Source organism: Pseudonaja textilis, chromosome 2 (assembly GCF_049901715.1).
Source record: "Pseudonaja textilis isolate UNSWEBS1 chromosome 2, rPseTex1.2, whole genome shotgun sequence".
NCBI classification, from domain to species: Eukaryota; Metazoa; Chordata; class Lepidosauria; order Squamata; family Elapidae; genus Pseudonaja; species Pseudonaja textilis.
Genome location: NC_141991.1, coordinates 18,340,102 through 18,366,066, shown reverse-complemented (window position 1 = coordinate 18,366,066; position 25,965 = coordinate 18,340,102). Strand labels below are relative to the sequence as shown.

The 25,965-nt window shown below is 43.4% G+C and overlaps 1 protein-coding gene across 11 annotated transcripts in view; it reads right to left on the bottom strand.

The window, feature by feature from the left end:
• LOC113450857 (C-type lectin domain family 2 member D-like) overlaps positions 1–19,378 on the bottom strand; it is a 33,185-nt gene extending 13,807 nt beyond the window's left edge. Inside the window, exons 1-3 of one of the 11 annotated variants that reach the window (XM_087923397.1) lie at positions 14,605–14,732; positions 5,291–5,317; positions 1,272–1,849 (exon numbers count right to left, since the gene is read on the bottom strand). Coding sequence is in view for 4 of the 11 variants with exons in the window: in XM_087923393.1 (XP_087779519.1) it covers positions 5,291–5,317; positions 14,605–14,646 (69 nt within the window). In the remaining 7 variants the exon portion in view is untranslated. Of the gene's footprint in view, positions 1–1,271; positions 2,007–5,290; positions 5,318–14,604; positions 14,782–19,325 lie in introns of those variants that run through there. The other 10 variants (XM_087923394.1, XM_087923393.1, XM_026722167.2 and 7 more) reach the window with 10 other exon arrangements.
• Between the last annotated feature and the right edge of the window lie 6,587 nt (positions 19,379–25,965).

Genomic DNA, 25,965 nt, shown 5'->3' with positions numbered 1-25,965 from the left:
AGAAGAAAGTTTGTATAATTGATGTGACAATACCAGGAGAGAGTAGAAGACAAAGAACTGGAAAAGAACAGAAAGTGTCAAGATCTGAAAATTGAAACTGAAAGATAACATAAACCGGTCATAGTGGTTCCAGTGGTTATCAGCAGACTGAATACCATACCAAAAAAAAATCTTAGATCTGATATTTCCATCTGTGAATTACACAAGGCCACACTGTTTGGATCCCTCCATATATACAGTATACAGCACTACAAAATCCTGAGGTTCTTAGTAAAAACTTGATGCATATGAAGACCAACACCAGTTTAAAAAACTGGCAGCTTTGGCTTCACATTGTTGTGATTAGAGAGTAACAACAACAATAAAAAATGGAACCATAAAATTGAGAAAGTAGCAGAAAATTAAGAAGTTAAATTGCTCTGGGACTTTAGAATTCAAATAGACAGGCACCTGCCATATAACACCCCAAATGTAATAACCACCAATCAGAAAGACAACAAAGTATAGATAGTTGCAGTACCTGGAGGCAGCATAATAGAAGAGAAAGAAATGGAGAAATGAAAAAAGCATAAAGAATTTCAAATAGAAATAGAATGACTGTGGGAAAAAATAAAGCAAAGGTAGTACTAATAGTCATAACTGCCTCTGGTGCAATCTGAAAACAATTGGAGCACCATTTGGACTGCCAACTGTCAGAAATGGTGTAGCAGGGTCTCCTGCTTGGGCATGGGGTTGGACTAGATGACCTACAAGGTCCCTTCCAACTCTGTTAATCTAATGTAATCTAGCACCATCGGCATTGATAAGATCACAACCAGTCAATTGCAAAAGGCAGCTTTACTTGGAACAGCTTACATCCTGTGACAACTCATTTAACACCATAAAACAGGAGCCTTCAAACTTGACAGCTTTAAGACTTGTGGACTTCAACTCCCAGAATTCCTCCTCCAGTCATGTTAGCTCAGGAATTCTGGGAGTTGAAATCCACAAGTCTTAAACTTGCCAAGTTTGAAGACCCTTGATTTATACTACACTGTAGTTAGTAAGATACAGTACTTCAACTCCCAGAATTCCTCCTCCAGTCATGTGAGCTCGGGAATTCTGGGAGTTGAAGTCCACAAGTCTTAAACTTGCCAAGTTTGAAGACCCTTGCTATACAACATCAACATCTGCCTATCCCTTGTCCTTGGGAAGGATTCGATAGGGGGACAAAAATGCCAAATTTACACCCACAACATGAAAGTTAACATAGGGCTGGAAAACATACTCACCAAAATGTAATCAAGCAGTCTTCACAATCATCGCATTGCAAGTGTCCTTACCAGCACTCGCAGCCTGGGTGTGTGACCCAAACTAGTGCACCTCCTGCTTGCAAAATAAAAACCCCAAACTGGCTGGACCCCTACATGAATTCTAGTCTCTCCACGGCAAAGTTGTCAGAAAGCGATTCACCCTCAGACAAAGAGGCAGAAACGCTTCTGGACTCGCCTCAAAGGGAGGCGGGCAGCCTCACTGAGATTCACGAGTGGGAAACGCATGCAGATTTGGGGTGGGTGGAACAATGCTCTCTACAGGCAGCCTGTTCAGCCTCGTTAGGCTGCAGCCAGAAGCCCCATCCTCCTCCACAGACTGGTGCCAGCCCCTCTCGGCTCTTGCACAGTATTCACTCCCAGTCCCGGGTGAGAAAACATTAGAGCGGCCTCCATATCTATTCATGCTGCCAAAGTTATCCGCTTCTCCCTTCCTTCCCGCGGGCAACACCTGGCAGCCCCTCCTCAGCAGGCGACCTTTTCTACTCTTCTTAGCTTCTTCCTTGTTCCGATTTGCGAATCAAAAGCGCCGAAAGCAGCTGGAGAAAAATAAAAACACGAAGAAAATCCTCCGACAACCGTGAGGGAAGCTCCGCAAAACCGTAATCACCAAACCAGTAGTTACACTGGTTGAATCCCACCCCTGACCTTGGAGGTCTTCTAGACCAACCCAGGGTGGGATTCAAATTTTGTAACAACCAGTTCTGTGGGCATGGCTTGTGGCTTGGTGGGCATGGCCAGGTGGCCATGTGGCTGGCAAACCAAATATAAGTGGTCCTCACTTAATGGCCAGTTGCTTAGCAAGTGTTCTAATTTATGACTGATCTCCCCAGAACTATTTGACCTGTTTTTGGAGTTTTGACAGCCATGCACGCACGCATGTGCACACGCACGCACACACACATTCAAACCTCCTTCTAACACTGCTATTCTATGATTCTGTAAGGATCTCCTGCTGGAGGAGGGGGTTGGACTAGATGACCTCCAAGATCCCTTGCAGGCCAGCCCTAGATTGCTGTGCTGTTTCAAAGAGTCTTCTGAAGCCAGGGTTTGTGTCCTTCCTTCCTCTCCTTTTTTTCTCTCTCCCTCTCTCCCTTCATCTATTTATCTATCCACGCACATATCTCACTTTCTCCTCCCTCACTTTCTCTTTGTCCCTTCCTTCCATCTCTCCCTTTGTCTATCCCTATTCTTCCTTTCGCTTCCTTTTTTTCTTTCTCTTTCCTTTTTCTTTGTCTCTCTCTTCCTCATTCCCTCTTTTTCTTTTTCCCTCTCTCTTTCTCCCCCACTCTCTCTCTCTTTGGCTCTATCTCCCCCCTCTGTATCTCTCCCTGTCTCTCTCTGCCCCCTCCCTATCTTCCCCTCTCTCTCCCCGTCTCTGTCTCTGTCTCTGTCTCTCTCAAAGCCACGGCTGGGCCAAGCCAGCAAGCTTTCCTTGGAGCTCTTCGCTACTTCTTTCATTACTTCTTCTTGGAATCCAGACTGGCTGAACGATGATTGCCAGCTGCGGTGGAAGCGTCCCTTCAGGCGACCCTTCTCCTCCTCCCCCTCACAACTGGCAGTGTGGTGGAGCCGGGTGGGTGAACATGCACAGGGAGACCCTCCTCAAACGAGCAGCCGCTCACCCCATGCCCAGTTTTGTTGTGCTTTGACACCTGTTTGAGGGTCTCCCCGCACATGTGCACCCCCCCGCCCCACCACGGCCACCGGTCGTGAGAGGAGGGGGAAGAGAGTCGCCCGAAGGGTCGCTTCCACCGCAGTAGGCGATCCTGCTCTTGCTGTGGAAGCGAGGGAGCCTCTCTCAAGAGCGAAAAGCTTCAAAGTCTCCCTTCCCATTGGAAACAGCTCCCGGGCAGCAGAGAGAAGCAGGATTCAACCTGGCTTGCTTCTCTGCTTGCCCGGGAGCCATTTCTTGTGGGAGGGGAGGGACTTGGAAGCTTTCCGCTGTGTAGCAGCAGGTGAGAGAAGCAGCCACTGACCTGGCCAGACCTATACAAGCCTCTCCACGTGTTCCTTGGTGGAAGGCAAGTGATTTGGGAAAGGCAACTGGTGGCAGCAGCAAAAGGGGTGGGGGAAGGCGACTGGGGCTTGCAGAGACTCACTCACCCAGGGACATCAGTAAAGGCAGAACTACAGCAGAAGGCAGGTAGCAATGGCTGGCCTGGCGGGCATGCAAGAGCAGGCTGCAGTGTTGCGCATGTGTGCAATGTCGCGCATGCGTGATAAGGACTGATGGGCAGGCAGTGGAGAAGCGGGCAGAGAGGGGCAGGGCCAGCCAGAGGCCCGATTAACTACCAGGAATGGTAAGAACCGGTTCTATAGAACCGAGCCGAACCGGTAGAATTCCACCCCTGGTTCAACCCTCCTACTCAGGCAGGAAATCCTATATACCAATTCAGACAAATGGTTGTCCAATCCCTTCTTGAAAACTTCCAGTGTAATGTAGCCCCCAAACCCAGAGAACCCCAACATGAATTCTAATCTCTCCACTGCAAAGTTATTGTTGGGGGGGAAAAAACCAGGCAGCCTGTTTGAGAAGCTTCAAAGAGCTTGGCCAACTACTATTCAGACTCTTAGGCCTCAAACTCTTGTGGCTCTTCGACCTAAAAAGGTAACCCGCCCCTCCTTTCCATCCAATAGTGCTGTGCCCCCACCCAAAGCAAAAAATGAAGGTGACAGACATATTAATATATATATATAGGAAAAAAAGACAGTTGCAGAAATATGGTAAAAGAAAACAATGAACAGTTAATCAGAGAAACACGGGGTTGTGGTAGAAATAGTTTTAAAGTGGATAAAATAGTTTTAGAAGTGGATAAGAAAAATTAAGCAGTGCTTAAAACAGCAAATGAAAATAAATATAAAAGTAATGAAACAATTCAGAATGGAATAGAAGAAATGGAATGATCGAAGTACGATTTTGGAGATGTTTATGAAACTAATATGATAAAATATGGAAACTAAGAATGCTTTAAAGATTAAAATATTATGTCCACCACCATCCCACAAATGCTGAAAACAAATGATGTAGGAATATTGAAAACAGGTTACTTGAATAAGAGCAAAAACATAAGCACACAATGTAATTATAAAATACATATTCCATTTTTAATGTTTGTGAGGATTGCACCTGTGACTGTTCAAAGAACCCCATGTTTATTTGTTTTTGTTTTTTGGTTATTTATTTGATTTCTATAACTGCCCATCTCAGCTGACTCTGGACGGCTCACATCAAAAAGATATTTCAATTAAAACTTAAAAATAGTTTAAAACAAAAACAGTAAAAAAAACCATTAAAATAATAAAAAGATTAAAAACGTCTAATTTGAGTACATACAAAGCAAAACACCTGGCCTGTTAACAATATAGCCAGGAGAGGTGGGGGTCTTAGTGCATGTAGTAGGCCCCAGACTCAGGAGCATAACCAGGTTTTAAAAGTTTTATGGAAGGCTAATAGAGTTAGGGCTATTCTTATCTCTGAAGAGAGGATTCCACAGAACAAGGGCTGCTGTAGGAAAAAAACCCTTGTCTTCCTAGTCCCCTTTAGCTGACATTCTTTGGATGATGGATCTGCAACATGCCTGCCCTATTTGATCTAACTGGATATGTAGAAACTTTGGGGGAAAAGGCGATCCCTCAGGTACCCTGTTCTCTATTCAACAGAAAGTGGACAGGAGTGCTAATTAAAAATACAGAGAGATTAGTTGGTAAAGCATGCATGGAAGGGGTTTGGGAGAATTCTAAACAGGATGAAGGAAGGAACTTACAAACATTTAAAGCAGTAAAATCAATCCAGTAGTTTGCATGATAGAAACAAACACCCCCATCCCACCCAAAGTGCTGAATAAACAGATCTATTTTTATCTTAACCTTCTTCCTAAAATAGAATAGAATAGAGTTGGGCTGTTGCATAGAAACTCAGGCATCCAGAGTTTGGCATGAAGCAGATAAAAACTTCAATTGGAAAGATAGAATTTTACCTTTGCAAAGGAGACGTCTTTGCCCACCTGGAAATACAAAACACCCAATAAATTCAGGCAAAGCAAAAAGCGTTTATAGGTAGTGCTCAACTTACAACCGTTTGTTTAGTAACCATTCTAAATTACAACAGCACTGAAAAAAGTGACTTATCATCATTTTGCACTTTTATGACTGTTGCAGCATCCCCATGGTCACGATTTACATTTGGATGCTTGACAACTGGGTCATATTTATGAAGGTTGCAGTGTCCCAGAGTCATGGGATCCCTGTTTGCAACCTTCTGACAAGCAAAACCAATGGGGAAACCAGATTCACCACTTAACAACTGTATTACTAACTTAACAACTGCAACAATTCACTTAACAAACGCGATAAGAAAAGTCATAAAATGGGGCAAAACTCACTTAATAAATTTCTCACTTAGCAACATAGAAAATATTCCGCTAGTGGCAAATTTATGGGTTATCTTGCTCTTTGCCAGCTGCGTTTCTATCTTTCTTAAAACTTGCGAATGTATTCAAGGACTTTCAGAATCTGCTATCTGTGACTATTTTACCTTGGTTCTGTCTTGTATTTTTCCACAGGAAGAAATCTTGCTAAAAAGCAAAGCACTGACAAGAAGGGAGTTAATAAAAGAGACAAAGAATGTGTATTCAAATAAGATATGCCTGTCTATAGCAGCTATAGAGTATGTGACTCATGTCACGTAAACTGGTCAAAAAAGATTAACATTGTATCTCTTTACCTTTCTGTAAATTTCCTCTTTCACCCCCTCCCTTGAATTAGCACAATAAAAGAGGACAGCAAAAAGCCAGGGGGGAGAGGAGAAAGGAGAAGAAGGGAGCAGGAGAAGGAGAGAGGCCCGGACATTTTTCCATCTGTTCCAGGGCAGCTAGGGAATCCCATCTCCCCAGGCTCAAAGTGCTGCCTCATTTTGAAGATTTCTTGTGTTTTGTGTGTTTTATTTCTTGTGCTTGCTTGGCAATCACTCTTTTGTGAGTCTTGCCTGGCCTCACCCTTGCGAGGGTCCCACTGTCTCGCCCTTGCGAGGGCTACTTTAAATCTCACCCTGGAGAGGGTTATTTTCTGAGAAGAATTCAGCAATCAACCAGAAAGGCGAAACAACAGACCGGTCGCTCAACGCGACAGCTGGGGGCTCGTCCGGGATCTCTAATCATCTGGGATCCTTCGCCTTTCAGGTTCCAAGGTGTGACTTTTGTCTAGAAGTGCATCTTCTTCACTCATTCTTATTCGCCTGGAATAGGCTACGTCCGACAAAAAGGTAAGAATGGGCTCTCGATTTCTCAAGTTTCGTCAGGGCATAGGGACGAACTTTATAATCTAGTGAAGAAAGCTAATTCCTTTCAAAAAACCAATGGTACCACTGTGTACCCTATTTCTAAGAAATCTTTAAATAAATTTATAATTTATATTGAGGCACACTGTCCAGCCTATCCATCTGCTGGAACTCTTAACCATTCTGACTGGGAAAAATTAGGAAAATATTTACATGAAGTTCCCAGAGCTCCCATGGATATACTTATTTCTTGGAAAGCAATAATGGCTGCTATTACAATTATATATCCTCCTTCTAGTCTTCCTGAAAATTCCTTTTCTCCTGTTTCTTCTGACTCCCACTCTTCTAATTCAAAAACTTCTAAGCCTCTTGCAGCTCATTTGGAATCAAACTCTTCCTTACCACCTCCTTATTCAGATATTTCTTCCCCCCCCCCTCCTGCTCTTCCTTCTCTTTCTGATTCTCCTATTATGAATCCTATGGGAGGAATCATAACCAATCTTTTGTCATCACCTCTATCTTTAGAAACAGAAGAACCTTCTGCTTATCCTATGACTATCATCTCTGGGGGAGGAGGCAATGTTCATAGTAACATTGAGTTTAAAGTTTTGAAAAATATAAAAGATGCAGTTACAACTTATGGATTGCATTCTCCTTTTACTAGGGGAATACTTGATTCTTTGTTTACAGCTAATACAGTTATGTTATTGTATGATTGGAAAATGCTTTTTCTATGCTTATGACTCCAGCACAATATGTTGTGTGGCAATCTGAATATGAAAAGCTATTGAGGCTGAAATCCGTAGGGGTTTGCCTGCTGGAGTAACTGAAAATCAGTTATTGGGGAAAGGTCAATTTTCTACTCTAGCACAACAACAAAATTCTCCTCGTCGTAGTTTTGCCATTATTCATATGTGTGCTATGAATGCTTTAAAGCGAGTGGATGATTCAGATTCTCAGTCCATTCAAGCATTTTTAAAAATTATGCAAGAACCTGAAGAACCTTATGCCTCATTCATAAGTCGGCTTCAGACAGCCTTAGATAGACAGATAGATAATCCTGTTGCTAAACAAGAATTACTTATAAAATTGGCTTATTCAAATGCTAATCATGATTGTCAAAAAATTCTACAGCCAGTTGCTAATAAGCCAGGAGTGACTTTGGCTGAGTTTTTACAACTCTGTAGAATTGTAGGAACAACTACTCATAAAATGAATATGCTTGCTAATGCAATCACAGCTTCATTACCAAATCCTAATTCTGCTACCACTTCTCCTCCTGATGCTTTTGCTTTAAATGCAATGGCAATTGTTTTAACTGTGGCAAGCCAGGACATTTTAAAAATCAATGTCGTAAGCCAGGGGGAGGAGCTGCTTTTCGTGGCCAAAGCAGAGGTCCACCCTCTTCAATTAAACCAAAAACTATCTGTCCTCGCTGCAGGAAAGGCTATCATTGGGCTTCAAATTGTTATTCTAATCCTTCTCCTTCACAGCCTTCGGGAAACTAATTGAGGGGTCTTCAGCTAGCCCCGCCACAAAGGCTGAACTAACTGCCACAACGTTTCCTGTGGTATTGTTAGAGGATCTTGTGTATGATGATCCTGGTGCTGTTTTTACTCTTCCTTTAACTGCAACGCTTTTCAAACCTCTTCCTCCTTCCACACCTGTCTTGCTTATTCCCAATTCTTCTCTTACAATAGAGGGTGTGGTTGCAGCTCCTTACTTATATGATTCTTCTGCTCTTAATAATCTTGCATTGGCTGCAATAGGAGATCGTTGCCTTTCAATAGATTTAAAGGACTGTTTCTTTTCTATACCTCTGGCACAAAAGGATAGAATCATCTTTGCATTTACAGTGCCAGAACTCAATAACTCTAAACCCACATCTAGGTATCAATGGAAAGTTCTTCCACAAGGTATGCTTAATTCACCAACTAGGTGTCAATATTTTGTCAATGAGGCTCTGCATCCTTATAGATCTCAATTTCCTAATTTTCTTGTATATCATTACATGGATGATATCTTAATTGCAGCTGATGGGCCAAAGGGGACGGTACAAAAACTTTTCGATCCTCTTGACCACATTAGCAAAAGCAGGGTTACATATAGCACCTGAAAAATCCAGTCTCACTACCCAATGCAATATTTAGGTCACAAGGTTTTAGCTTCCTCAGCATCTCCACATATTCCTTCACTCACACTTCCACAGCCAACCACATTGGTTCAATTACAACAGTACTTGGGAGTTATTAACTGGGCTAGACCATATCTTGCTCTAACCACACAGATGCTATCACTGCTATTTCAAGCACTAGTAGGATTAAAAAATCCTGCAGATAAGGTCTATCTTTCAGCTCAGCATCTAGAAGCTTTAAAGCAAGTAAACACAGCCCTAGCAACTCAATGGGTAAACCGTGCACTTGCAGACACACCACCTTCTCTTGCTATTATTTCCACTCATCAACTACTGACTGCAATAATTGTTCAAGTATCTAATGCAAAAAATCTTCATTTCTTGGAATGGTTACACCTACCACATACTCCAAAAACCTCTATTTTTACAAAAGCAGCACAAATGGCTTTTCTTATACAAAAAGGGCGCAAGAGAACCAAAGCCCTGATGGGAATGGATATTTTTACATTGTATATTCCTTTTAAGATTAGTCAATGGGAACCTCTTTTTCAGACCTCCACAACACTACAGGATGCATTGGAAGATTGGTGTGGCCAAGTGTCATGCCACCTTCCATCTGATTCACGACTGCAGGTGTTGAAGACAGTTCCTTTGTTTTACAATCACCTTTTGTCCAACAGCCATTGAAGGAAGGCTTAACTGTCTTTACTGACGGTTCAAAAATATTGGAGCATGTGCATGGTGTGAAAATGCTCAATGGAACAAACGCTTAACTGCCCCACAGAACTCAGCACAACAAGCTGAGTTAGCTGCTTTTTCTTTGGCCTTGTCTCTTTTCCACAGGAATCTTTAAATGTAATATCTGATAGCATGTATGTTACTCAGATGGTTGCTCATATTTTCCATGCATATATTTCTCCTGTTACCCCTCCTTCTCTCATGACACTTTTTTACAGCTTCAGACACTGCTGAAAAAGCGAGGAAACCTTTATTTGTAGCTCATATCAGAAGTCATCAGCAATTGCCTGGATTCCTGGCAGAAGGCAATCATATGGCAGATGAGGCTTGTAAAATTATGGCCTCCTCTCCTCTTCCACAACAGCTTTCAGCTGGGGAGAGTCATGACTATTTCCATCAAAATAAGAAGGCCTTGGTACAACAATTTGGGATTACGTATCAAGAAGCCACAGCAATAATTCAACAATGTCCAACATGTAGCTTGCAGGCCAAAGGTATCCCTGAAGGTGTTAATCCTAGGGGTACTCAAGCCTGTGATACATGGCAAATGGATGTAACTCATTATCCTCCCTTTGCTCCTGGAAATACATTCATGTATCAGTTGATACATATTCAGGGTTTATTATGGCAACATTACAAAGAGGAGAGGCTACTAAAAATGTTATTAATCACTGTATTCGGTTATTAACGTTGGGATGTCCAAAAATTCTCAAAACAGATAATGGTCCTGCTTATGTCAGTTCTCCCTTTGCTGAGTTTTGCCATAAGTGGGCCATCACACATAAATTTACATACCTTTCAATAGCCAAGGTCAGGCTATTGTGGAAAGGGCAAACCAAACTCTGAAAAATGCCCTTGATCGGCAAATAGGGAAAAAGGCTTAGGCCCCCGAACCTCCCGCGTTACAAAACATCTTGAACATTACTCTCTATTCTCTTAACTTTCTTAATCTTACTGGCTCTCCTTCTTCCACAGCGGCTTCTCGCCACTTTACCAAGCCAGTAGTTCCCTCTTCCCGTCCTCTTGTTTATTTCAGACAGCTTCCAGATCCTGCATGGAAAGGTCCTGCACAGCTCATCACCTGGGGAAAAGGTTACGCTGCTGTCCAACTTCCTGATCGAGTGCTTTGGGTTCCTGCTCGCTGTGTCAGACCTTACCATGGCAAACCTGACTCTAACTCTAATTTTTCTTCTGATATCAATATTTCCTGTCTTTTCTCAATTCAGGGCATCTCCTGATGCTATTTTTACTTTTCTTGCTGACACTGTTACCTTTATTTTTAAAGATAATCTCCTTTCTACATGTAATTATGTTTTACAACACAATGGTAGCTTTCTTTCGCCTACTTCTGACATTACTGTTCACTATTACTATTCTCCTTGTTTAATATTTTTAACTATACATGTTACTCTATCTACTATAGGATCTTATTCTTGCTTAGGATTTTTCACAATCACACATACTTTAATCACACTGTTCTATTACTTTCCACTCCTTCACTGGCATCTCCTCCACTATCCTCTGCTTTTCCTACATTGCCATCTCAAGCTAATTCTGAGACAACTTTTCCTGGAGACAAACTGCAATGGCATCTTCGTTGCTGCTTTCCACCCTGTGATGTCACCAAATGCATATTGCATCATTCATCTTCCTGGGTTCCTGTTCACTACAAAACACCTGTCGTGCGAAGACGCCACCTCATCCCTGATGACACTCATCGTAAGACTACAGCTCCCATTCGAGCTCGCCATCTTGGGTATCCTGTCTTCATCGCTGACAACTCCATCTCTAAGCAGTCTGCATCTCGTGCTGTTCCAAGATTTGGCTATCATCGCATTCCTCGAAGCATACAACCTTCTACAAATGAACATCAACCTCAAAAATATACCTGGACTATCCTTGATTTTCAAGGAAATATTTTAAACATCACCACTAATTATACTAGATGGCCATGGTTTCCTCAGCTTTTCATGGATTTTGCTGAAATGGGGACAGGAGTAGAAAAATTTGCAGATAAAGAACTACAAGCTGATAAATGGGACAAGCAAGGCTCCTGTTCTCCAGCACCTGCTCACAACTTTAGACTATATTTTTGTCCTGCTCACAGTACTGGTACTTCTCGTGCTGCCTGCGGTGGGGTAGTTGACAGATATTGTAAAAATTGAGTTGTGTATCCACAGGTCATATCTGGTGGGAAGCGCCTACCAAAAATGACTATATTCATATTACCCGTGCTCAAGAACATCTTCCCTGCTCTTCAATGCCTTGTTGTGGACAGAGACTAAATCCACTCAGAATCACATTTACTGCAAAAGGAAAGACACTTACAAAAAAACAATGGATGGTTGGGTTTACTTGGGAGGACGTCAGTGGGATGGTCTAGAAGATGAAGGGAATATTTTTACAATTAGCTTTCTATATCTATGTCTAATTATGATATTTCAAGGACAGTCATGGTATCAAAGCGTGTTTAATTTTTCTCCCTGGTTAACAACACTATTATCAGCCTTAATAGGTCCTCTTGTGTTATTGCTTCTTGCATGTACTATTGGTCCATGTGTAATAGGACGTTTACTAAAATTATTGAGGATCGTTTGAAAACACTTGACAATGAAATTAACAATACTCAAAAAAAAGTTAGCTTTCTTACATCCAGCATTGAATCAAAAGATCTGGTCAAAAAACCGCTGTTGGAATGGTACTCTGACCAAGAGTCAGAGGAGGAAATAGACATTAATAACTTCTTTTCTCCCAAAGAAAATTTCTTAACTAGGTCCAGCCACGACTCGGGGGATGAGGACTTCTCCTCGTATGAGCTGGTTCTGCAAGGCATCAACAAACCGAAGGGCTTGTTGCCACCTTGTGAGACTACTCTGGAAGAGAAAGAACTCTACCTAGAGTCATGAGCACAAAAAATAAAGAAAGGAGGAATTGTGACTATTTTACCTTGGTTCTGTCTTGTATTTTTCCACAGGAAGAAATCTTGCTAAAAAGCAAAGCACTGACAAGAAGGGAGTTAATAAAAGAGACAAAGAATGTGTATTCAAATAAGATATGCCTGTCTATAGCAGCTATAGAGTATGTGACTCATGTCACGTAAACTGGTCAAAAAAGATTAACATTGTATCTCTTTACCTTTCTGTAAATTTCCTCTTTCACCCCCTCCCTTGAATTAGCACAATAAAAGAGGACAGCAAAAAGCCAGGGGGGAGAGGAGAAAGGAGAAGAAGGGAGCAGGAGAAGGAGAGAGGCCCGGACATTTTTTCCATCTGTTCCAGGGCAGCTAGGGAATCCCATCTCCCCCAGGCTCAAAGTGCTGCCTCATTTTGAAGATTTCTTGTGTTTTGTGTGTTTTATTTCTTGTGCTTGCTTGGCAATCACTCTTTTGTGAGTCTTGCCTGGCCTCACCCTTGCGAGGGTCCCACTGTCTCGCCCTTGCGAGGGCTACTTTAAATCTCACCCTGGAGAGGGTTATTTTCTGAGAAGAATTCAGCAATCAACCAGAAAGGCGAAACAACAGACCGGTCGCTCAACGCGACAGCTATCTATTGTGCAGTTGCCAAAAAAGCAAGTTCTCACATGACAAAGAAATGTCCTTGGCTAAGAAGGGAAAAACATGTTTCCTTAAAGAAAAAAAACCTGCCACCTTAAAAGTGCTAATATAACCTTTATAAAATGCTAATAATGAAATTTGAGATTAACAGTGCCACCCTGATCTCTAGTGCCTGTGACCCATAACAAAGGCTGTTTGTTGGAAAAGAAAAACCAATCATTCATGTCAAATGCAGGTAGTACACAACATACAACCACAACTGAGCCCAGAATTTATGTTGCTAAAATGAGAAATTTGTTAAATATTTTTGATCATGTGACCATGAGGATGCTACAATGGTCATGTCTGAAAAACGGTTATAAGTCACTTTATTGGGTGCAGTTATAACTTTGAACTATGACTAAACAAACTGTTGTAAGTCTGCATATATATATATATAGCAGGATCTACTATACAACCCATTGAAGACTAAAATGGAGCATTTAAATGGGCAATATATTAAATGGTTTAACTTCTAAATTGGGATTACAAAGCCTTGAGTAAGGTTAAAATAGATGTTATTCATAGTAATTAATCCTTTTCCTGACCAGGACTGAACAACGATGCTGTAAGGATTTGCTTAGAGAAATGAGGTGAGTTATGGGAAGATTTTCCACTGAAACAGTTGTGAAAGTGTTATTAAAACTATACATTATAAAGTTGAAGTCATTTCTTTAAACATTTCCTTTCTTCGTTGCACATTCCAATTCCTCTTTTTACTGTTTTTTTTTTTTTACTTTGTATTACTCCTTATCTTTTTAACTGCCATGCTCAATAACATTATTACAAAAGTGTTTCAAGGAAAACGATTTTTCCTTCATGGTCCAAATCGCAAAAAGCCTTTTCTGTGTGCTTCATACAGCACGAACCTCATCGTAACGAGAGAAAAATATACAAAATTAGTCTTACTAATCATTGCATTACACATATCCTTAGCAAGTGCAACTTAGTAGCGCATCCCCTGCTTGTAAAATAAAGCCCCCAAACCCAGAGAACCCCTACATGAACTCTTCAATTTCTCCACCTCGAAGTTCTTGCTGGAAAAAACATATCCCGGAGATTAATTACCTTCACGTTAAAGGACGGGCAGGTTTTTGCACAACGCCTCAAAGGAGGCTGTGCAGCCCCGCTGTGAGTCCGCCCGCAAAAGACGTACTGAGACTGAATTGTCCAGCCTGCCCTTCCAATCTTTATTAGGCCTCAAAACCTTGCAGCTCTTCGTCCTAAAAATAAAAAGGTAACCTGCCTGCCCTTTCTGACAAACTGTGTCCAGCCCTTCCCCGCCACCGTCACCACACAGAACTTTTTTTTATTCCTGGAACCGATAGCACGGTGGTTAACGCGCCTACCAGGAAAAGAATTGCTCGCTTGAGGGAGCTTTGTACAACTTTTTCGCCTTTCCCTTGACTTGGCGATAAAAAGGCGCGGCCGCATAATGGAGCGCAGCGTTAGCAAAACTGGGGAATCCCCCGCGCCAAGCAGCAGTGCTTCCGGCTTTCCAAGGACTCCCCCACCCAGCCCGTCAGACCCAGAGCCGAGCCCCCTTCCCCACCTGAGCGTGCAGCGCCCGAGGGTTTTTTTCCTCTTCCCGCATTTTGCAGCGTTGAGCCTAAATCATATACTCCCCACTTCTCCCGGGGTCTCCGGATCTGCGGCTATTTCCAAAACAACCTCCCTCTTTAACGTCCAATCAACGCGAAGAGACCGTCGCTTTTGTCCTTTCGCTTTCACAGTAGAAGCGATTCCTTGAGTTGCACTTCCCAATTTTGTCAGAATTTGGGATTTCGGGTGCCAGAATGTCGCAGGCCACCCATAAGTCACCTGCCCTTCCCAGTTGGACAATGGATTAAGGAGACAAGTAAAACCTAGAAATAAAAGGAGAAATTTCCTGACGGTGAGAACAATTAATCGGTGGATTTTGTCTCTAGAAGTTGTGAATGCTCCATACTGGAAGTTTTTAAGAAGAGATTGGACAACCATTTAATTACAAGAGCGCTCTCTCTTTATTCATGTCTTCTCCACGAATACATCTGACCCCACTTTGGAACAATTTAAAGCCAATTTGTCTGAAGCCCCCCTCCCAGTTGTAGGCTAGCTAGTGCCCCCCCCAAAAAAGTCATTCCCTTGTTGATGTTTGTGTGTGTGTGGTGGTGGTGGGGGAAGCAAAGAGAAAATCTATTATGGGGCCAAATGTAAGAACTCTACCAATGACCTCCCAGACTCCTGCACATGTTTCAAATGTCTTGAAACCATCAATGAAAGCGAAATTTACATCAAATGCCACCTATGCGATAATCTAGCCCACCCTGCCTGCTTAAACGCAAACAAAAGCCTAGCTGATATGGCTAAAAATTCAGATACATTTTTTTATCTATGTCCATCATGTTCTCCTAAGCTAAACAAACTGAGTACCCTACCTGACAGAGTTGAAAGCATAGAATCACTCATTCACTCAATAGAAGAACGCTTAGCAACACGTTTTGAAACAACTACACAAGCAAGCCTAATTTCTCTTGAAAAAAAAATAAAAATACAGCACCGATAAGTGAGTACCTATCAGCTCAAAATCAAATCCCACAACAACCACAACCACTACCTCAACTACAATCACAACTACAACCAAAAATAATCACCAAACCACAACCACAAACAATTACTATCCCTTCAAATAATTCCACAAATAATATCTCCTTACTCATCAGAGACACCATGGAACGTGAACAGAAACGTCCAAATGCCATCTTATTTGATCTCGAAGACACCAACGAATCAGATGACATCACCAAAGTTCGCGATATCATAAGCAACTCAAATACAACAAACATCTCTCCTGAAGATATCATTGAAATAACCAGAGATGGCCATGGGTACAAATACAATGATGGCTCTGTGGTCCCAAGTTTTGTAGAGTTGTATGCAAAAATGAGTCCAGCAAACGCATATTCATTCATACAATAAATGCCATTGCAAAAACCAATCCCAACCACAAAAAACTTTGCTCAAGACCAGACTTATCCATACTGCAAAGAATCCGCTCCCGTGAACTCCATGCAGAACTCAAAAACCATCTAGACAATGGAGAAAAGGACCTATACATTGACTACAGAGCTGACTGCATCAAAAGAAAGTCACACAACCCACAACTCCGCATCCAACCCACCCCATCCAATCCAACTTCACTCAAAACTAGGCATGTATGCCCCTAACTACCTCTATTCCAACCACAACTGGCCTTAAATGCAAGCTACTCAGTGCAAGAAGCCTTGTAAATAAAATACCTGAATTTCTCCTCTTACTAAATACGGCTAAATTCAACATTATATTTGTCTGTGAAACATGGCTCAACACATCTCTCCCTGACTCCATTACTACAGTAAGAGACTATCATGTTTACCGATCAGACCGTGAAATCCGTAGAGGAGCCAGTGTTGCTATCTTCTATAAAAAGTCCCTACATCTAAAAAACATCCAAGTTACCCAGAGCTTGCTATTCCTGAGACAGTTGTCTGTGAACTGTCCTTAAATATCACATTTCAGTTCTTACTATGTTACAGAGCCCCTGATTATGACATCGAACATGCAAACAAGCTAAATACACTACTAACATGGGCAGCATACTGCCCACACGCTTTTATCTTTCTTGGTGACTTCAATCTACCTCATATTAACTGGACCTTTAACAAATGTACAGCTGAACCCACACATGCAACCTTATACAATGCAGTAACAAATCTGGGACGAGAACAACTAGTAACCCAACAACACTAGCTTTAACAACTGCCTCGATCTCATCTTCTGCAATAGTTTGAATTCAATTTACGGAATACAAATTAAAGAACCTTTTTCCAACAGTGACCACAACATGATTGAGAATTCTCGCTTTGGGTTTTACGGCTCATGGGATCTGGTGACTTGCCACCTTTGGTACTGAATGGGTGGCAGTACCCCACAGAAAACTGGTGAATACTTTGGGAGGACTTCTGGAGTTACAGCTCCACTTTTTGGAGCAAAGATATAACTTATCTTTAGAGTAAATCACATCAGATTTTCGTCTTTTCAATAATTGTAAATACCTCCATTATTTGTATCCCTCATTATTTTTCCATATAACTCAAGGCCAACATATCCAACAGAACTTCATCCTGTTTTATCCCAAAACAACAACCCTGTGAGGTGGGTTTGATCTGAGAGAGTGACTGGCCCAAAGTCACTCAGCTGGTTTTCATAGCTAAGGCAGGACTTGAACCCACAATCTCCCAGGTTCTAGCCCTGTACTTTAACCACTAGACCAAATTGGCTCTCTTCTGATGTCAAAATCCTCTCAATTTTAAAATTTCCCTGAGAAATTTCTAATCAATCAATCAGAATAGAGATGGAAGGGACCTTGGAGGTCTTCTAGTCCAGCCCCCTGCTCAAGCAGGAGACTCTGTACCCTGATGACGAACCTATGGTATGTGAGCCAGAGGTGGCACACAGAACCCTCTCTCATTGCCCGAGCACAGCTCTGCCGCGCATGAGCACAGGCCTCCCACCGGTCAGCTGGGGGACAGGGTGCATGCACGGCCCATGTGCGGGGGCGTGGCAGATGCACCGGGGACATGTGTGCATCCACAGAGGACGCACATGCATGTGCAGGGGATGCACACACATTGCATTTTGGCAATGCACATGCACACTTTGAGCGCTTGATGCCAAAAAGGTTAGCCATCACTGCCCCATACCATTTCAGACAAATGGCTGTCCAGTCTTTTCTTAAAAACCTCCAGTAATGAAGCACCTACAACTTCAGAAGGCAAAGCTGTTCCACTGGTTGTTCTCAATGTTAGGCAGTTTCTCCTGAATTCCAGATTGCTTCTCTCCTTGATTAGTTTCTGTCCATTGTTTCTTATCTTGCCTTCTGGTGCTTTGGAAGTTGACCCCCCCTCTTCTTTGTGGCAGCCCCTCAAATACTGATCCTTTTCCCCCTGATCCTTTTCTTAGACTAGCCAAACCCTATTCCTGCAACCTATTTCTGTTTTGATTTCCAGGCGATTGAAAGTTAAGTACATCCCAGGGGGGAGGAATTTGCTAACGGACTTGCTATTGAGGAAGCGACCGTTGACGAGAAGTTATCCACGCCATAGTCCCAGACACGCAATATGCAGCCTTCCTGAACTTCTGGGAGGCCCGTTTTTTTGCCTCCGCGTGTGCCCTGCACTTTCCTGCATCTAAAACGGCCGTGTGGGGACTCCTGGGAGGGGAGGAGTGGGGTGGGCCAGCCAGGAGTGGGATTTGGGGGTTCTCCAAACTGCACAGAATCTTAGCTAGGGGCTCCCCCAAACCCCTGTGAACCCCCAGCAGCCCATCCCTGGTTATACTATTCCAGACAAGTGACTGTCAGTCTCTTCTTAAAAACCTCCAGTGATGAAAAACCTCAAATTTCTGAAGGCAAATTCAATTGTTCCAGTGGTCAATTGTCCTTACTGTTAGGAATTTTCTCCCTAATTCCAGGTTGCGTCTCTCCTTGATTAGTTTTCATCCATTGTTTCTTCTCCTACCCTCTGGAGCATTAGAAAATAAATTGGGACTCCCTCCTCTTTATGGCTGCCTCTCAAATAATAGAATATTGCTATCATGTCCCCGTCCCACCCAGTCCTCCTTTTCTCTAGACTAGCCAAATCCAAATCCTGCAACCATTCTTCATATATTTTTGTCTCCAGTCCTTTAATCAACCGAGTTGCTCTTCTTTTCACTTTTTCCAAAGTCTCAAACATCTTTTTTGTAATGCGGTGACCAAAACTGGATGCTCTATTCCAGGTGTGGCCTAACTAAGGCTTTATAAAGTGGTACTAATATTTTATGTGATTTTGATTCTGTGCCTCTGTTTATACGATCAAGGATTGTATTAGCTTTTTTGGCTTCGGCTGCACACTGCTAGCTCATATTTAAGTGATCGTCTACCAGGACTCCAAGGTTCCTCTCACATTTACTGTTTTTGAGCCAGGTTTCACCTAATTTGTACAGTGTACCTTTAATTCTTCTTGCCATGTAAAACCTTGCTTTTCTCCATAGAACAAATATAAAAAACTATCTTAAAGCTAAAAGAGATTACAGAAAGCCAATAATACAATGTGGCCACCCCACAGAGTTTGCCTTCCACACCCCGCAGAGTTTGCCCTTTGGTGGAAATAAAGACAAACTCAAATAGGATTTGAAACATTAGGCACAAATACAAACACTCACACAAAATCAACTTACAAAGGGAGAAAAGGGTATAAAAAACCAGGGACTTACCATAAGAAGCTAGCTAGCCCAGGAACACAGACTTCTCGCTGTTTTCCGCCTTCCTGAAAAATAAAGAGATCCAGCTTTCAAGCAGTTGTCCATATCCTTGAGCCAGAGCTCTCCCTGCGGGAAAATCGAATCCTCGAAAGAAAGGCATTTTGATACCTTTCAACAGGTGACATGATAGCACTGTTCCAATATCTCAGAAGTTGCCACAAAGAAGAGGGAGTCAAGCTATTCTCCAAAGCCACCTGAGGGCAGGACAAGAAGGAATGGATGGAAACTAATCAAGGAGAGAAGCTACCTAGAACTAAGGAGAAATTCCCAAAGGTAAAACCAGGGGTAGTCAACCTTTTTATACCCACCGCCCACTTTTGTATCTCTGTTAGTAGTATTTTTTTTTCTAACCGCCCACCGGTTCCACAGTAATGGTGATTTATAAAGTAGGGGACAAAACCCCTACCGCCCACCATGAAAGTTGGAACGCCCATTAGTGGGCCGTAGGGACCAGGTTGACTACCACTGGGTAAAACCATAAAAATAAAACAAGAAATCAAGTTCTAGGCCATTGAGGGGACTAAGCATCAAAATGTTTGAAAATAAAAGGAATGTAAAGTTTTATTTGATCAAAGTTAAAATAGATACCGGTATTTTATTCCTGATAGCCCTTAATGGGTTTTTGCTGACCACAACGTAATAACAAGATTTTAAAGGTTTATTTATAGATAAAGAGAAGAGATATGGGAAGAAGAGATCTTTGCTGAAATGAAACAGGTGGTAGGTTAACAATTGTTTATATTTGTTATGAAGGGGGAAGTCATTTATATCTTTCCTTCCTTCCTATTCTGCACTTTCTACTGCCTTTTTAGTGTCTATTCTTCTCTTTTTAATTAGTTCAATAACGTTATTAACAAAAATTTTAAGAACTATTTTTCCTCCACAGCCCAATACCCACAAAGCACTGTTGCTGTCTGTTTTCATGCCTCCCAAAAGCATGAAAGTTATCACAAGATTAGAAAACACAGGTACTAGTCACCAAAAATGCAATGAACTAATCCTCGCATTAGACGTGTCCTTAGCAACACTTGCAGTACGGGTGTGTGACCCAAATTAGTCCACCTGCTGCTTGCAAAATAAAACCCCAAAATCCGGAGGACCCCTGCATGAACGCACCGCAAAGTTGTTGTTGGAAAGCGATTAACTCTCAGGCAAAGTGGGGGGAACGTTTCTGCAGAAGCATCAAGGGGAGCCGGACAGCCCAGACCCGGGAGGCCCAGTTATTCTACCGTCTGCCCGTTCAGTCTTGTTAGGCTACAGCCAGGAGCCTCATGCTCCTTCCCCCCTCGCAGGTGCCAGCCCATCCCTGCTCTTCCACAGTATTTATCCCCACTCCCAGAAAAGAAGCAACCGCTCGGCCTCCACACCTTGCAGTTGTCCAAGATAACCCGCCTCTCCCTTCCTTCCTGTGGCTAACACCTGGCAGCCCTTCTGCTGCAGCTGCCGTTTACTCCTCCCTGAGCCGCCTCCGCGGATGTCAGAGCGGTTAACGCGGCTACCAAGAGTCGGCCGGGGAGGTGTTTCCTACCCCTCTTTGCCTTTCCCTTCTTCTCACCTCTGAATGCAAACGTTGGGGGCCGCCGCAGAAGAAAAGGCGGGGAGGAAAAAAAAACCCCTTCGCCAACACAGCCCAGGCAGCAGCAGGCGCCAAGAGCAGGGCGGGCCTTCCAAGGACCGCCAGGGAAGTTTCCCCGCCCCCGCCCCATCCAGATCGCCCTTCTTCGCCTGAGCTTGCAGGGGCCGAGCGAGGGCTTTCCTCTGACCACGCTTCGCAACGAGGGCTGGGCAAGGAGTAGCGCGTGGAAGCTTGTTAAAGGGAGATCCCAATCTAGAAGTAACGAGAACTTTTCTGAGAGAAGAGTGAATCCTCCCAGAGTCGTGGGTGCTGGCTCGCTGGGACTCTTCAAGAATAGACAGGACCCCCATTTGATTTGACCGGGATGGAATAAAATCTCCTTGCCTTGAGCTGGGAGTTGGACTAGAAGACCTTTGAGATCCTTTCCAACCCTGTGATTCTATGTTCTATGATTCTAGAGCAGCGGTCCCCAAACTTGGCAAGTTTTAAGACTTGTGGACTTCAACTCCCAGAATTCCCGAGCTAACATGACTGGAGGAGGAATTCTGGGAGTTGAAGTCCACAAGTCTTAAAGCTGTCAAATTTGAAGACCCCCTGTTCTAGAGCAGAGGTTGCCAACCTTTTGGACCTCAGGGACCACCAGACTCATAATTGTAAATCCCACAGATCACTAATATGAATTTTGACTGATGGTGGCTTGCTGATGTTGGTGGGAAAGTCGGTCCCATATTTCAGAGCTGCAGTAGTTACAGGACTGGCTTGTGCACCGGCCTGCCATGGATTAGCTGCTCCGGGATGACCAAAGGGCCAGTCTTGTGACTACTGCAGCTCTGGAATATGGGACCGGCCCATGATGGGGTTGGAAATCTCCACCATAGGGGCTGGCACGTGTAATGTGCAAATTTGCGGGTGGTGCAACGTGCAAAAAGCAGCACAACCCTCGCCAGCCAGGACAAGGTAATGGTGCTGTTGTAGCAAGAGGGGGGTGGTGGCACAGGTGGGCTGAAGCAGAGATGGAGATGGCTGGAAGGTGCAGGAGCCAAGCGCCGCTCTACTTGCATTTGTGTGGCATCAGCATTCTGCCTTGCTCGAGAAGCCTGGCCGAAGTTTCCTGCGCTGCTCGTGCTTCAGCGCTTTGACTCCCAGGGACAGGAGTTCAGCCAAGCTACCTGCAAAATCGCCTCTCTCTCTCGAGGATCATTGCAGAAGCAGCACGGGAAACTTCGGCCGGGCTCTTGAGACACGAGAGTGACTACGGATGCTTCTCTCCCGGAGCAGCTCATCCATGGCAGGCTGGTGCACAGGTCAGTCCTGTGACTGCAGCAGCTCTGGAATATGGGATTGACTTTCCCCCCAACAAGGTAAAGTTTGAGCTCGCCTGAAGGGTTGGAGCCAGCAGGTGGGTGGGTCATGTGGGTGGCACAGCCTTGTGTTCCTGCACAGCTGGGTTAATTGCTTTGGGGAGTTGCTTTGGGGGGACATTTTCTTGCGGACCACCAAAATTTTCTCGTGGACCACCAGTGGTCTGTGGGCCACCGGTTGGTGACCCCTGTTCTAGAGCACTGTTTCCCAACCTTGACAGTTTTAAGAAGTGTGGAGTTCAATTCCCAGAATTTCTCAGCCCCCATGCTGGCTAGGGAATTCTGGGAGGTGAAGTCCACACATCTTAAAGTTAGTGAGGTTGGGAAACACAGTCCTAGAGTGCTCGCCCTTCTCCCCCAAGCCAAGGCCAATTAGTGTGCATCCTCCTGTTTGAGGTCTTCCTAGCCAACCTAGGTATAAGGCACGCACTTACAGCTCCCTTTCATCCTGCCAGTAATGGCCTGGCTGAAAGGGCAGTCAGATCAGTTAAGGAGGCCCTGGCAAGGTTTGGGCCTATAGATTGGCACTCTAGGCTTGCTAAGTACCTCCTAACCCAACACACAACCCCCTGTGCCACCACTAATAAGTCTCCAGCCGAACTCCTCATGGGTAGACATCTGAGGACCACCCTAGACAGACTCCATCCGCATTATGCCCCAGTCATACCCCTAGGGTCCAAAAGCCAGGCAAGGGAGTTCACTGAAAATGACAAGGTCTATGCCCAGAACTATGTGGGACATCCTTTGTGGATGCTGGGGCAAATTGTGGCAGTAACTGGTCCTAAGTCTTATAGGGTCCTACTGCAAGATGGGCGCATCTGGCGCCGCCGTATCGACCAGTTTAGAAGGCATTGGAGTGCGGTTGCAGATGGCCCTCAAGACATTCCTGCAACTGAGAAACTGCCAGCTCCCACAGAAACTTCCCTCGGACCTGACAAGAACACAAGCCTACCTGAACTGTCATTGGTCCCTCGCCCAGAAACGCCTGAAGCCGAGACGCCAGCTTCGTTGGCACCAAAAGTTGCCCAGCAAGCGGAGAAGTTCCTTCCAGCAGCAGCTTCACCAGAACTTAGACGATCTGGCCGCCTGCGCAAGCGCCCAAGCTATCTCAAAGACTACGCATGCTCCGTTCTGGGGGAAAGGAGTGTAGTGTTCACAATGGACTAAGCCGGTCTTCACTCCGGTCCGTGTTTCCAGCGGGAACACGGACCGTTCCTATTAGCTGATGCTGTTTGACAGCCGGCTATAAAAGGAGCTGTCAAACAGCATCAGCTGTTGTCCACCAGCTGGCTGCCTTGTTAGCGCGGCAGCCACGGCAACCCTTTATTTATAAAGTAACAGCTGAAGTTCACTCCGAGTTTTGCCTCAGCTTATTCCACCGCTCTACAACAGTTTCCTACAAAGGTTTCTTCATCTTTGCCTGTCCTTTATACCTTATGGGAGGGGCAATCACCTCCCAGCCTTACTCCCGAGTCGCCCCTTTTGTCCCAGCTTGCCTTCTAGCAGCTCTGCGCACATGCGCATTGGGAACAAGCTCCCCTTGTTCCTTTGCCTCGCTGCTGCCAGACTCTGGAGGCTCCGGAGTCAGCACACAACTCCCAGATGGTTCTGGCCCATCTCTGCATCGGATGCAGGACCCTTGTCTGAGTCCTCCCCAGACTCCCAGACTGGTCCCCGTTCTTTCCCACTGTCCAATTCTGCTGCCGTCTGGACAGGCTGCCGGCAAACCACAACACTAATAGGCTATGAGCAATCACCTAGTTCATTTTAGCAATGTATTAAAGATCAGGAAGTCTAACACAATCTGTCTGCTCTATCCAAGAACATTTTCTGGAGCAATCGGGCCTCCCACCCTAAACCAATGAGATATTTATATCATATAACTGTCTCTAAATTTTGGAGGGCACTAACTCTAGCACATTGTAGCACTCTGCCCACAGCAGTTCTGGAGGACCGATAGAAAAAAGTCGCATATTAGCTGAGACTGTACCCCTGGATAAGGGGCAACGCTGAAACCACATCCTGCTATACAGCATCCTGTATAAGGAGTCACTGACTCGTTTTATAACTCCTTATCTGATCTCTTGTATGTACAGCTGCTACTATTGGATCAGTACAGCACAGTTTATTTGAACGTAACCAAATTTTGCTATACTATGTGTGACATTAGGCAGACCACAATACAAGATTGAATTCGTCCTCAGCCCATATTCTCTCCCGCTAGAATTCGAGAAAGAGAAAATTCTAATTCTGTGATGCCACCTATTGATGGATTTTGGCAAACCAGATTATGATCGCTGTGGAAAGTACTACTGTATGTGACATAGAGATCGAGGTTAAATCAGGCCTAAGAGTAGAATTGGAATTATTATATTTTTTGACATTTTCCACTTCTATTTTTAAACATTTAAACCTATTTGTGGGCAATGTTAGCTTTTCTGGATTTTCTGTCTCAAAACTACTGCAAATCAATTTTCAGCACAATTGCATAAACGTGATTCTGAAGGGCATCAAGGCCAAGGAATATCTTGGTATTGCTCAACTCTCCTCTTCGTTAAAATTGAATCCTCAAATTCACCTGGTCGCCAGGGCAAAGGCAGACGCTCTGAATTATTTTTGGTTCATTTGGGGCTCTGCATTATCTCCTTTATATCTTCATAAACTTAATTAAAAGTTTCATTTAGAAACTCTCCTATCTTTAATTCAATGGATTTGAATAATTGTAATTGGATATTTAGAGAGAGGTATTGAAAGATTCACTTACTTAAATTCTCTTTCAATATTTTTTTAAAAAAATGCTTTGGCTTTCTTTGGACTTTATCACCTGATTTACATTTGAATTCCTTTCAATCTTGAACCCAGATAGTCAAATGATAGTAGCCAAACAGACCTATTGACAAATACAAGGACACACAAATTTGTTTGGCAACACGCTGCAGTTTACGGATCTCCACAAAACTAATGAATGCAAGTGAGCAAAAACTTAACTCTTCTTCCCTCCAACATCCAATGAAGGTAAAAACGTGCCCTTTCCAGAACATGTATTTACATGTTCAAATTTCAAGATATTCTTTTAATCAACAAAGATTGCTGAAAAACAAATTGAAAATCCCCAATTCTTCAGTTGAAGCTATGTTACCTACTAACTAGCATTTCAAATACTGCCAGTGAAGTGACAAGACTGGAAATGCAGTAGTTAGGAAAACTTACTATCCCAATCCCAAATCAATTAAGCAAATATATCTTTAGATGTCCCCAAATTCCAAATATAAAATATCTAAGATATATACAGTAGAATACATAAGATATAAAATATCTCCCTCTACTTATTCGTATCATTTTAAAATCCCATAATATCCCCTTTTATCTTTTCACAACTGACATGACATAGTTAGATTTCCAGGTCTTTGTTCCTCCTAAAGAATAATAAAGAAATAAAAATGAAGGTTGGAACTTTGTGTTTTACTAGTTGATATCTCAGCTTTATGTTTTTGTCTCTTAAAATCCGATAGCCAAACCTGATCTTAGACTCATGCCCTGGCACAGGAGATTCAACTAAGCAAACCTGGGGCAGGAAGATCATTTTATTATGATTTATCCAGAATGTTCTGCTTAAAAAGGGGTCCTCTCTTCATAGTGGGAACCCCAAGCACCA